The 14,678-nt window shown below is 47.4% G+C and overlaps 1 protein-coding gene across 1 annotated transcript; it reads right to left on the minus strand.

Moving 5' to 3' along the window:
* Positions 1-6,690: 6,690 nt before the first annotated feature.
* Positions 6,691-9,169, minus strand: LOC123089713 (putative receptor protein kinase ZmPK1). The gene has a single exon (XM_044511307.1). It carries the CDS (start codon positions 9,156-9,158, stop codon positions 6,753-6,755), a length of 2,406 nt encoding a protein of 801 aa, XP_044367242.1. The 5' UTR covers positions 9,159-9,169; the 3' UTR covers positions 6,691-6,752.
* Positions 9,170-14,678: the final 5,509 nt, after the last annotated feature.

Genomic DNA, 14,678 nt, shown 5'->3' on the forward strand with positions numbered 1-14,678 from the left:
GGAGAAAAGCTCAATTGTTGAGCTTGTGCTCAGATTGTCTGAGTACAACAATCATTTGAATCGAGTGGGAGTTGATCTTCCAGATAAGACAGTGATGGTTCTCCAAAGTCATTGCCACCAAGCTGTTAGAGCTTCGTGATGAACTATAACATATCAGGGATAGATATGATGATCCTTGAGGTATTCGCGATGTTTGACACCGCGAAAGTAGAAATCAAGAAGGAGCATCAATTGTTGATGGTTGGTGAAACCACTAGTTTCAAGAAGGGCAAGGGCAAGAAGGGATACTTCATGAAACGGCAAATCAGCTGCTGCTCTAGTGAAGAAACCCAAGGTAAAACCCAAACCCGAGACTAAGTGCTTCTGTAATAAGGGGAACAACCACTAGAGCAGAATTACCCTAGATACTTGGTAGATAAGAAGGCTGGCAAGGTCGATAGAAGTATATTGGATATACATTGTGTTAATGTGTACTTTGCTAGTACTCCTAGTAGCACCAGGGTATTAGATACCGGTTCGGTTGCTAAGTGTTAGTAACTCGAAACAAAAGGCTACGGAATAAACGGAGACTAGCTAAAGGTGAGCTGACGATACGTGTTGGAAGTGTTTCCAAGTTTGATGTGATCTAACATCGCACACTCCCTCTACCATCAAGATTAGTATTAAACCTGAATAAGTGCTCTTGCACCTAAAGGAATGGTTTATTGAATTTTGATCGTAGTGATACACATGTTCATGCCAAAAGATAGTAATGATAGTACCACCTACTTGTGGCACTGCCACGTAAGTCATATCGGTATAAAACGCATGAAGAAGCTCCATATTGATGGATCTTTGGGCTCACTCGTTTTTGAAAAGTTTGAGACATGCGAACCATGTCTATTGGTGTATATGCATGAAGAAACTCCATGCAAATGGACCGTTTTGACTCAGTTGATTTTGCATCACTTGGGACATGCAAATCATACCACATGGGCAAGATGACTGAAAAGCCTCGTTTTCTGTAAGATGGAACAAGATAGCAACTTGTTGGAAGTAACACATTTTGATGTGTGTAGTCCAATGAGTGCTGAGGCATGCAGTGAATATCGTTATGTTCTTACTTCACAGATGATTCGAGTAGATGTTGAGTATATTTACTTGATGAATCACGAGTCTGAATTATTGAAAGGTTCAAGTAATTTCAGTGTGAAGTTGAAAGATCGTCGTGACAAGAGGATAAAAGATCTATGATATGATCATAGAGATGAATATCTGAATCACGAGTTTGGCACAGAATTAAGACATTGTGGAAATTGTTTCACAACTGATACAGCCTGGAACACCATAGTGTGATGGTGTGTCCAGACGTCATAGTTGCACCCTATTGGATATGGTGCATACCATGATGTCTCTTATCGAGTTACCACTATCGTTCATGGGTTAGGCATTAGAGACAACCACATTCACTTTAAATAGGGCACCACATAATTTCGTTGAGACGACACCGTATGAACTATGGTTTGGAGAAACCTAAGTTGCCGTTTCTTGAAAGTTTGGGGCTGCGACGCTTATGTGAAAAGGTTTCAGGTTGATAAGCTCGAACCCAAAGCAGATAAAATGCATCTTCATAGGACACCCAAAACAGTTGGGTATACCTCCTAATTCAGATCCGAAAGCAATAGGGATTGTTTCTTGAATCGGGTCCTTTTTCGAGGAAAGGTTTCTCTCGAAAGAATTGAGTGGGAGGATGGTGGAGACTTGATGAGGTTATTGAACCGTCACTTCAACTAGTGTGTAGCAGGGCACAGGAAGTTGTTCCTGTGGCACCTACACCAATTGAAGTGGAAGCTTATGATATTGATCATGAAACTTCGGATCAAGTCACTACCAAACCTCGTGGGATGACAAGGATACGTACTACTTCAGAGTGGTACGTAATCCTGTCTTGGAAGTCATGTTGCTAGACAACAATGAACCTACGAGCTATGGAGAAGCGATGGTGGGCCCGGATTCCGATAAATGGCTCAAGGCCATAAAACCCGAGAGAGGATCCATGTATGAAAACAAAGTGTAGACTTTGGAAGAACTACTTGATGGTCGTAAGGCTGTTAGGTACATATGGATTTTGAAAGGAAGACAGACAATGATGGTAAGTGTCACCATTGAGAAAGCTCGACTTGTCGTTAAGATGTTTTTCGACAAGTTCAAGGAGTTGACTACGATGAGACTTTCTCACTCGTAGCGATGCTAAGAGTCTGTTGGAATTATATTAGCAATTACTGCATTATTTATGAAATCTTGCAGATAGGATGTCAAAACATTGTTTCCTCGACGATTTCTTGAGGAAAGGTTGTATGTGATACAACCGGAAGGTTTTGTCTATCCTGAAATATGCTAATAAGTATGCAAAGCTCCAGCAATCCTTCTGAGGACTGGAGTGAGCATCTCGGAGTTGGAATGTATGCTTTGATGATGATCAAAGATTTTGGGTGTATACAAAGTTTATGAGAAACTTGTATTTCCAAAGAAGTGAGTGGGAGCACTATAGAATTTCTGATGAGTATATGTTGTTGACATATTAATGATCAGAAATGACGTAGAATTTCTGGAAAGCATATAGGGTTATTTGGAAAGTGTTTTCAATGGAAAACCTGGATTAAGCTACTTGAACATTGAGCATCAAGATCTATAAGGATAGATCAAAACGCTTAATAGTACTTTCAAATGAGCACATGCCTTGACGTGATCTTGAAGGTGTTCAAGATGGATCAGTCAAAGAAGGAGTTCTTGCCTGAGTTGTAAGGTATGAAGTTAAGACTTAAAGCTCGACCATGGCAGAATAGAGAGAAAGGAACGAAGGTCGTCCCCTATGCTTAAGACATAGGCTCTACAGTATGCTATGCTGTGTACCGCACCTGAAGTGTGCTTTACCATGAGTCAGTCAAGGGGTACAAGAGTGATCCAAGAATGGATCACAGGACAGCGGTCAAAGTTATCCTTAGTAACTAGTGGACTAAGGAATTTTCTCAATTATGGAGGTGGTAAAAGAGTTCGTCGTAAAGGGTTACGTCGATGCAAGCTTAACACCTATCCGGATAGCTCTGAGTAGAGATACCGGATACGTATAATGGAGCAACAATTTAGAATAGCTCCAAGTAGAACAGTTATTTGGAATAGCTCCAAATAGAACGTGGTAGCTGCATCTAGGAGATGACATAGAGATTTGTAAAGCACACACGGATCTGAAAGGTTCAGACCCGTTGACTATAACCTCTCTCACAAGCATAACATGATCAAACCCAGAACTCATCGAGTGTTAATCACATGGTAAATGTGAACTAGATTATTGACTCTAGTAAACTCTTTGGGTGTTAGTCACATGGGGATGTGACCTTGAGTGTTAATCACATATCGATGTGAACTAGATTATTGACTCTAGTGCAAGTGGGAGACTGTTGGAAATATGCCCTAGAGGCAATAATAAATTGATTATTATTATATTTCCTTGTTCATGATAATCGTTTATTATCCATGCTAGAATTGTATTGATAGGAAACTCAGATACATGTGTGGATACATAGACAACACCATGTCCCTAGTAAGCCTCTAGTTGACTAGCTCGTTAATCAATAGATGGTTACGGTTTCCTGACCATGGACATTGGATGTCGTTGATAACGGGATCACATCATTAGGAGAATGATGTGATGGACAAGACCCAATCCTAAGCCTAGCACAAGATCATGTAGTTCGTATGCTAAAGCTTTTCTAATGTCAAGTATCATTTCCTTAGACCATGAGATTGTGCAACTCCCGGATACCGTAGGAGTGCTTTGGGTGTGCCAAACGTCACAACGTAACTGGGTGGCTATAAAGGTACACTACGGGTATCTCTGAAAGTGTCTGTTGGGTTGGCACGAATCGAGATTGGGATTTTGTCACTCCGTGTAAACGGAGAGGTATCTCTGGGCCCACTCGGTAGGACATCATCATAATGTGCACAATGTGACCAAGGGGTTGATCACGGGATGATGTGTTACGGAACGAGTAAAGAGACTTGCCGGTAACGAGATTGAACAAGGTATCGGTATACCGACGATCGAATCTCGGGCAAGTACCATACCGCTAGACAAAGGGAATTGTATACGGGATTGATTGAGTCCTTGACATCGTGGTTCATCCGATGAGATCATCGTGGAACATGTGGGAGCCAACATGGGTATCCAGATCCCGCTGTTGGTTATTGACCGGAGAACATCTCGGTCATGACTACATGTCTCCCGAACCCGTAGGGTCTACACACTTAAGGTTCGATGACGCTAGGGTTATAAAGGAAGTTTGTATGTGGTTACCGAATGTTGTTCGGAGTCCCGGATGAGATCCCGGACGTCACGAGGAGTTCCGGAATGGTCCGGAGGTAAAGATTTATATATAGGAAGTCCTGTTTCGGCCATCGGGACAAGTTTCGGGGTCATCGGTATTGTACCGGGACCACCGGAAGGGTCCCGGGGGCCCACCGGGTGGGGCCACCTGCCCCAGGGGGCCACATGGGCTGTAGGGGGTGCGCCTTGGCCTACATGGGCCAAGGGCAGCAGCCCCTAGAGGCCCATGCGCCAAGATATAGGAAAAAGGGGAGAGTCCTAAAGGGGGAAGGCACCTCCGAGGTGCCTTGGGGAGGATGGACTCCTCCCCCCTCCTTAGCCGCACCCCTTCCTTGGAGGAGGGGGCAAGGCTGCGCCTCCCCCCTCTCCCCTGCCCCTATATATAGTGGAGGGGAGGGAGGGCATCCATACCTGAGCCCTTGGCGCCTCCCTCCCTCCCGTGACACCTCCTCCTCTCCCGTAGGTGCTTGGCGAAGCCCTGCAGGATTGCCACGCTCCTCCATCACCACCACGCCGTTGTGCTGCTGCTGGATGGAGTCTTCCTCAACCTCTCCCTCTCTCCTTGCTGGATCAAGGCGTGGGAGACATCGTCGAGCTGTACGTGTGTTGAACGCGGAGGTGCCGTCCGTTCGGCACTAGGATCATCGGTGATCTGAATCACGACGAGTACGACTCCATCAACCCCGTTCACTTGAACGCTTCCGCTTAGCGATCTACAAGGGTATGTAGATGCACTCCCCTTTCTACTCGTTGCTGGTCTCTCCATAGATAGATCTTGGTGTTACGTAGGAAAATTTTTGAATTTCTGCTACGTTCCCCAACACATTATTGTCTATTTATCCATACTTGTATCCGAGTTTCCGATCAATACAATTCTAGCATGGATAATAAACGATTATCATGAACAGGGAAATATGATAATAATCAATTTATTATTGCCTCTAGGGCATATTTTCAGCACTCTCCCACTTGCACTAGAGTGAATAATTTAGTTCACATCGTCTTGTGATTAACAACAAATGAGTTCTAGGGTTTGATCCTGTTTTGCTTGTGAAAGTGGTTTTAGTCAACGGGTCTGCAACATTCAGATCCACGTTTACTTCGTAAATCTCTATGTCATATTGTAGATGCTGCTACCACGCTCCACTTGGAGCTATTCCAAATGGCTGCTCCACTATATGTATCCGGTTTGCTACTCAGAGTCATCCGGATTGGTGTCAAAGCTTGCATCGACGTAACTCTTTATCATTTCCATATCCGAGAAACATTTCCTTATTCCTGTAAGGATAATTTTGACCGTTATCCAGTGATCCACTCCTAGATCACTCTTGTACCCCTTTGCCAGACACGTGGCAAGGCACACATCAGGTACGGTACACAACATGGCATACCGTATTGAGCCTATGGCTAAGGCATAGGGGACGACCTTCATCCTTTCTCTTACTTCTGCCGTGGTCGAGCTTTGAGTCTTACTCAACTTCACACCTTACAACTCAGGCAAGAACTCCTTCAAAATTATGTCAAGGTATATGCTCTGTGAAAGTCTTATCAGACGTCTTGATCTATATCTACTAGTAGAACGCCCGTGCGTTGCTACGGGATACAATACATATAAATAAATCAAACATATAAATGAACCCTACCGTCAGGGACCATGCCGATAGGCTGTTATACCCTATCGCCATGGACTCTGGCGATAAGAAAAGAATCATATCCTGAATTTTTACAAGGCAGGGTCAGATCTCGATCAAGTTTTGAAAAAGGTCAACACATGAAATTTAGCCTCCAAAAGCAACGGCCCATGCGGTACCTGGAAAATCGACAAACACATGACACGACAGCGCCAGTAAACCAGTACGTCGACACGTAAAAATCTAATTAGAAAAAAAGTCAGAACAGCACAATGACCGCATGCACACGGTCACACCACCCATCATAACACCCCATGCATGCCGCCGCCCCACATGTTCATATCCGTGTACAACCAATATGCATGTGTGCACGCAAAAGACCAATTCGTGCATACGTCAGATTTATCGGCAACAAAAGGAATGTCTCAAATCCACCTTGGAATCGCAAAGTTTACCTGAAAACATACATCCCAGCTCCTAAGCTAATTGCAAACCAACATGTGGTTAGATGGTTAAATGAACAGTGATATTTTCAACCTATCAAGATTCAAGTTCTGGTGCTCGCATTATTTCTAGATTTATTTCAGAATTTTCGGCGATGCGCTTTCAATGGAAGAAGACGTTCCCATCAACGATGAGGCGTCTACGGTGACTTTGTAGGATGAAGAAGTCAAAAAGATGGCTAATGGGAAATAGTGCCTTGGGTATGGATGTTGACTGATTTTTTAAAAGTTAGTCAATATAGCAAGGAATCGAAGTCATGCCAAGTAGGCAGGGTGCTCGTCCTCATAATCGCACGCTGTAAGAGCTTTGCATATGTCATTCATGGTCGGTCTGTTGGTCCTCTCCTCCATGCACGATAAGGAGATCTTCACCATTTCCATGGCCTGTCGAGGGTTGAACTGCCCATTCAGCCTTCTATCCACCAGCGACACTATAGATCCACTCGCCACCACCTGCTTCAGCGCCTGCGTGATCTGACGCATCTCCAGCCGTTCTCCACCGTCCGCGGTCGTCTGGTCAGAAATCCTGCTGCCGATCACCATTTCCAAGAGCACGATGCCGTAGCTGTACACATCAACTTTGGCGTCGACCGGCAGGCCTAGCGCCCACTCAGGTGCCATGTACCCTGCCGTCCCCCTCATGTGGGAGAGCTGCACACCATTGCTGACGTCGTTCCTCCCGGACAACTTGGCCAGCCCGAAGTCAGAGATCTTTGGGTCGAGGTCCCGCGTGAGCAGAATGTTCTCCGGCTTGACGTCGCAGTGGATGACCCACTCAAGGCACTCGTGGTGGAGGTAGGCTAGGCCCCTGGCCGCGCCAAGCGCGATCTTGAACCTCTCGCTCCACGCCAGCGCCTTGTCGATGTCGTCCTGACCGAACAGGTGTCTGTCCAGTGACTCATTCTCCACATACTCGTACACCAACAGCCTGTGCTTGCCCTCCAAGCAGAAGCCCCAGATCCTCACCAGGTTGATGTGGTTGATCCTACCGAACACCGCCATCTCTGCCCAGAACTCCTCGTCGGCCTGCACCACGTTTGTCAGCTTCTTCACCGCCACCACGGTGGTCTTGTCAAGCACCCCACGGTACACGACGCCGGAGCCGCCATGGCCGAGCTCCTCGTTGAAGTTCCCAGTGGCATTTTTGAGCTCCCGATACGTGAACCTCTTGAAATGGGTCCCCATGCCCAGCCTATAGCCTGCCTCCATTGAGCTTGGTATGGCGCTGTTCTGCCTTGACAGGAACCACCACGCCGTGGCGATGAAGAGGAGCTCAAGAAATCCCAGCACGGCGGCGATAGCGAAAAAGTAGGACCAGTATTGCGGTGGCGGGACGATGGTGGCGCCACCGGCAGAACCATTATGATTGCAGACGAGGCCCTCGGGCGGCGGCGGCGGCGCCGAGGCGTTGAGCTCGCCAGGCACCTTGAGATATATGCTTTCTGGGGACGTGGGGGACGTGTAACCGTTGAACAGGACCCCTTTCGGTAAGCACTGGCCCAGGCCATTCATCTTGTAGGAGAAGGCGACGCAGGAGCACATGCTCAAGCAGATGCTCTTGCAGTCTTCCAACGTGACGGAGCTGTTGTATCCGAGGTCGTAGCCGTAGAACTCAGTGGACGCCACCTCGACGAACGCGAATCGCTGCTGTTCCGACGCGCTGCAGTTGGTGGCGGTGCTGAACATCGGTTGGCATCCCTTTCTCCAGTCGTGGCGGTCCACCATCTCGTGCCCCGGTGCGCACGAGCATCGGAGGGACGGCTGGTACTCGCAGACGCCGTTCTTGCCGCACAGCCCGTGGACGGAGCACGGCTGCTTCATCGCAGCCCACGTGACCGTCCATCCTCCGGCCGCGTCCAGGCTGTACATCCTCACGTTCCCGTCCTGCTCGATGGTTAGCCGTCTCTTGACGCCGGCGGCGCCCAGGTCGGAGGCCTCGACTCGCAGTTTGTCGCTGGAGAGGAACACGCCGGTGTCGTCGAGGACGCCGATGCGTGAGGTGTTGTAGTTGGTCCGCCCGCTCCCGAACACGCCTATGTCCCGGTCCGGCCAGTAGGTGCTGGCGATCTCCGGGCCGTCGTACAAGAGCCGCAGCACGTTGTCGCTGTCGTAGTAGAGGGCGTAGTAGCCGGCGACTAGCTTCTTGTTCTTGGACAGCGTCTGCGACGGGAGCAGGGTGTCCGTCGGCCAGTCGAAGCTCTGCCACACGGGGGCGCGGCCGGTGGACGGGTCGGCGACGAGGAGATTGCCGGTGTCGAGGAGGGAGATGGTGAGCTGCTTGTTGCCGCCGGTCTTGCTATCCCACACGCTCGTCCCGTCTGCGTCGACGAGGGCCAGCTTGCCCTCGGCGCCGAAGGATATACGGGAAATCCGGCCGTTCACGGGGGCGCCAGGGTTGGCCGTCCAGACGGCGGTCCGGTTCTTGGCCGCGGTGAACCAGACGGAGAAGTAGAAGGCGTTGTCGCCGGCCGGGAGGAAGCCGCAGGAGAAGGTGGCGTCCGGTGAGACCAGGAAGGGCAGCCCGTGGTCTTCCACCGACAGGGATGACCCGGCGCGCAGCGTGTGTGCTACCGATGCTGCACCAGCACAGCAGCGCAGCGGAAGAAGATCAAGAGATATGAGTGGAAGAAGGGCTAGAAGAGTAACGACTCTAGTCATCATGCATGCATGAAACGAATGTCGTGGTGGACAAGTGGACGGCAAGGGAAGCATTCACAGCAATTTTAATGCTACATCAATGGATTACTTAAGGTTTACGTACGGGCACGTGCACTCAATGGGTGGAGATAATTTTATGGAAAGTCCCTTAACGGTCCTGTAACAGCTAGCCCGTGTGTTTAGCACGTGCCCGTATTCTTTTGACTCTACCTACCGTGGAATGGACTTGTGGCTCACTCCTCACCGTACCAACTTGTGGTGTGAAACGCAGTACATGATGGGGCTCGACTCCGGCGCAAATTGAGTTGTCGCACGTCTTCTTCTTGCTTAATTTCCAGCCACTTGGGCCGTGAATCATCGCCCCGCCTTCTTTGGAACTGTTTTCCTTTTATGCAAGAAACCACGAGGACTTTGGAAACCATATCGTGTATTAACGTGGGATTTAATACGTGGTTAACTAACTACTCCCTCCGCAGGGGCGGACCCAGGAAAAAAATTGAGAGGGGGCAATAATGTATGGCCATATTTCGAATTAACAATGCAGTCGTTCATATAAATTGAAACCTAGGCACAATCACTTCATTCTCCATGAGATGACCAAATTCATGAAAGAAAGAAACTATCAATTTGAGACAACATATCTTACATCGGTACGTCAATATCTTGTTCTGAAGTTGCATAAGAGAACACTGATGCATTGCATAACAATCTAACCTACAACCTGGAAGAAAAAAAATCAGAGTGAAAATAATTAAAGGATGCCTTTATATAAGCAAAAAATTGTGTTTAGCACATTGCCTTTTGCTTTGTCCCATAGCGATTTTTCACCTCTTGAGAACGTTTGATTATCACTTTATTAGAAAAAAAAACATATCAATCCCTTTTCTACAAATCAAATACGACTATGGTTCATACCAATCGACACTAAAATGTTGATTGATCGTTGGAATTGTCTTTTGCTTAAACTTTTTAGGCCGAGGCAGATTTCCTCATGCCGATTGGGATTGTAATATGCAATCATCTTGCTGGGAACTACTCCCTCCTTCCATCTATATAGGGCCTAATGCATTTTTTAAGACCGCCTTTGACTATTGACAAGATTAATAGTACATGACATGCACAATGTGAACATTATATCATTGAAAGCTCCTTTCACACACGAATTTAACGGTGTGCTTTGTGTAAGTTGCATGTCATATATTATTGCTCTAATATTTGGTCAAAGTTAACCTTGAAAAACGCATTAGGCCCTATATAGATGGAAGGAGGGAGTAGTAAGAATAGATGATGTGAATGAAATTTTGAGTGTCTCAGTCTAGACTAAAGTTTGGTACTAAAATTTAAATCTTAGGAGGAAATTGTTTGAACCAGTCTAGTCATCTAAATCGGTACATTATACACATAAATTGATGATACTATTATGGTTTGTATACAGGAATTGCAAACGGACAGTTTTTTTAAAAAAGGAAGAACCCTAATGATCTAGTATACGCCTTACTTGATGTCAATTAGAACGCTGAACTTGCAGAATCGGTGATGAGCCTGTGTTGTGGATGCGGCGTGCAAGCGTGAGAGACAGGCGACGGAAGTCGCTGATTGCCTGCGGCGAGCCGAGCCGGAAACTGCTTGATGACGCCATCGCGTGAGCGGCAGGATTGGGGCGGCTGCGCGCCTGCCGTATCGTGCCTTCGCTACTTCTAGGGCCGCACTGATCCATAACGTAGCTTGTTTCTTTGTGGTGGGCTTTTACAGATTTAGAATACATTGGCTTTTGAAAATAAACAAGAAATTGGGCTGTGAGTGGGGGCCAAGTAATGGGTCGAGAGGGGGCACACGTAGCTTGGCACGATCAGTCGAGGCGTACGAGGAAAGATCGAGTGGGGGCAGCTGCCCCCACAACCTTCAAGGTGCGTCCGCCCCTGTCCCCCCGTCTAGGTGTGTAAGTCATCTTAAAAAATCAAATAATCCCAAAATAGTTAGGTGCGGTACATTAATTTCTACCCCATTTCTTGTTTTTTGACATATCAACCAATGAGAGATGAGGGGTGCACATGTTTTTAATGACTTGAGGCTACCAAACACGACATGCAGTGGTTAGTTCATTGCATGCCATGCTATTAATTAGCAAATAAACATTAAAGTCTCTCGTTTTCCCATCCTCCTTAGTCACGGTGCACAACCTTAGACGGAGGAAGTAGTTAACGTGGACCTGTAGAATTGCCGATTCGGGGATCAAGAAGGGCCAGGGAAGAGCAACCCCACTTGCCTGATCACTCCGGCGAGGCACTCTTTCTGGAGTGCTTTCTGTCACTCGGCAAAGACAGAAGCAGATGCTCGGCAAAAAAAAAAAAGTCTAACCAGCGGATAAAAACTGTTGGCGTATAATATGCTGCCTAGTCTCTTTCATCAGATTGGCCTTTTGATTGCATTGGCTAGAGCATGCACTTCTACATGGTATCGGAGCCAAGAGGTATTGAGTTCAAGACCCGGCTAGCTGCAATTATATTGCAACCCACTTTCGGTCCACGTTTAGGCCCTAGGGAGCCACACGTGAGGGGGAGTGTTGACATATAATGTGCTGCCTAGTCTCTTTCATCAGATCGGTCTTTTTGTTGCATTGGCTAGAGCATGCACTTCTACAAAAACACCACTCGCACCTGCCAAGTGCCCTCGAGGCGACATTCGACAAACACTTGACCACGGGAGGGCACCACGAGTCCACCTAGTTTTAGAAATCCTAATCCTTATATCTTTTATGTGTAACTAGTTTGATTTATTTGTATGTTCTATTTGTACACCCTTCGATCCATATTAGTGCGATATCAATGAAAGTTAGTATGGAGATTACGAAATCAGCGACAATTAATATGGATCGAAGTAAGTATTCCCTCTATTTTTATTTGCTCCGCATATCAGTTTTGACTGAAGTTAAACTTTATAAAGTTTGACCAAGTATAGAAAGTAATATGAACATTTGCAGTAACAAATTTATATGATGTGAAAATATTTGCAGTGATGAATCTAAGGGTTTTGATTTGGTGGTGTATATGTTAATATTTTTTCTATAAATTTGTAGAAAGTATATAAAATTCGACTTTAGATAAACCTAATACGCGGAGTAAATAAAAATGAAGAGAGTACTAGATTTCATAGGGAGGAGGGGAGGGGGGGGGGGCGATGCACTTCAGTCTCATGGGCGAAGACCTTCTCTGCATGAAAAACGGAAGGAGCAACATGTATGCTGAAATTAAACTGAATGGATAATAGTAGAGTCAAATGGTGGCTGACTGTGCCGAGCAGAAGAATCGCAGGGAAAAGCACATTCCAGATCTATTTTAACTAGAGATAATGACAGCTAAAACATGCCGAGATAATCGCAGGGAAGACGAAGCAGTTGGTGAGGATGTCCTCCTGGGACACCAAGATGTCGCCGCCGCACTCCAGCGCCACCTTCACCATCATCTGCCCGACCTTGGCGGAGGCGGCCACGGCCTCAGTGGTCCGAGAGGGATGGGGAGGAGGCGTCATGACTCACCAGACTGAACCAGTACTTGTTAAAATTAGATCGACACTTGCTCAGATAGAGCAACTCCTTTTTTTAAGAATAAGTTAGAGCAACTCTAGCAGATGTACCTTAAAAGGGACATAGTGTAAAAATAACTGTCATTTCATTGTTTTTGGAAAACAATTGACCAGATCAGATGATATAAACAAGGGCGTACTCTAGGAGATGTTCTCATGGCTAGCGGCGTCATCAGAGACCCAATTGTAATCTACCTTTTGCTTTTAGGGTGTGTTGTGCTATTTTGCTGAGACCTTGTTGTAAATTTAACTATTAATGTAAATATCTTGTGCCTTGTATAACCGGCATGCGATCAAAGTAGCGATCATGTCTGTGACACTAGGGATTGTAAAATTTGTTAGATTGATCCCATGTGACCCTGACTTGATTCTCAAGTTATAGTCATGTACTAGTATATATATGAAAGATAAAGCCCAAGGGACATAGTACGGCACCAAATCATCTCTCCATTATTATTTTGACTTGGTATCAGAGCTTCGATCTTTCTCGTGTTTCAACAATGACCGTCATAGCCTCCGCCCTCACCACCAGCACCGCCGACGCCCCCATCACCATCACTGCAGGCGCCCTCACACCGGCTCTATCGCTTCTGCCCCAACCATCGCCATGCCGTCACTTGCTGGACACATCACTGTTTGGCTCACCCGCGCGAATTTCCTCTTATGGAAAGCGCAGGTCGTCACAAACCTCTCTGGTGCAGGTCTCTTCGGTTACCTTGACATCTCCATTCCCTGGCCGCTGTAGACACTCATCGAAGGCACCGGTGATGCGGCACATCAGGTGCCCAACCCGGCATACACAGTCTGGCGGATGGCCGATCAGGCTGTTCTTGGCGCCCTCTTGTCCTCCATGACCAAGGAAGTCCTCGGTCAGATGACGCGCGTGAGGTCCTCGTCCGCCGCATGGATTGCCCTCTACGACATGTTCGCTGCGCAGAATAGGGCCGCTGTTCGTCAGCTTCGCACGCAACTGTCCTAGACCAAAGAAAAAGGACATGTCCGTTGCAGATTATTTTCAAAAGATAATGGGCTACGCCGATGCCATGGCTGCTGTCGGTGACCCTTTGTCCGATGAAGAGATCGTCGACCACATCCACGGTGGCTTGGGTTAGGAGTACGACCCTTGGTTGCTTTGCTCACCATCTTCGACGGCGCGGTCAGCCTCACTAACTTCTACGCGCATCTCCTCAGCTTCAAGGCATGTCAGGAGCAACACGCCGCAGCCGGTGGCAATTTGTCGTCCTCCATCAACAACGTCGTACACCAAGGTGGTGGCTCGTCCTCACGCAATGGCAACTCCAATGGAGGCAGAGGTCATGGCAACCGCAATGATGGCCAGAACCATGGCATCCAGCACCATCACTACCAGAATAACTGGCGACGCCGACGGCCGAACCTATGCCGACGGCCCCCGTCGTCATAGATAGTCCTCTCCCGACGGCCCAGCCCAGGCCGTCGGCATAGAAAAACCGTCGGCGTATATCCATCTATGCCGACGGCCCCATCAGCAAAGCTCAGCCATCGGCGTCGCGAGAAATATGCCTACGGTGGCCGTCGCCATAGATGAGCACGTCGGCATAGCACATGGGCCCGGCTACCTAGGCAAAAATGGCCTTTTGACGGCATCAGTCTACGCCGACGGGCTAACGGCGGCCGTCGGCATAGCCCCCACGTCATCGATCCGCGTCGCTCGCCGGTCCGTGGGGTGGCAAATCTATGCCGACAGCCTGGCCGTCGGCATACGCCTGGCCCATGGATGTTGCCACGTCATTGATCCCCGCCCTATGCCACGTCAACGATCCATGGCCGTGTGCGTAGGTATGTCGACGGCTTTGCCGTCGGCATACCTCTGTTTTTTCAAATTTTTAAATTTTTTTATTTATATTATTTACTTTTTTCTGTTTTTTTTCACAACATAAATGTGCCTTATCTAACAAAAAA

The sequence above is a fragment of the Triticum aestivum genome, chromosome 4B, assembly GCF_018294505.1.
Source record: "Triticum aestivum cultivar Chinese Spring chromosome 4B, IWGSC CS RefSeq v2.1, whole genome shotgun sequence".
Lineage (NCBI taxonomy): Eukaryota > Viridiplantae > Streptophyta > Magnoliopsida > Poales > Poaceae > Triticum > Triticum aestivum.

Bases quoted from the DNA above. Each gene is read 5' to 3' on its own strand.
- LOC123089713 (XM_044511307.1), bottom strand. From the start codon at position 9,158: ATGATGACTAGAGTCGTTACTCTTCTAGCCCTTCTTCCACTCATATCT.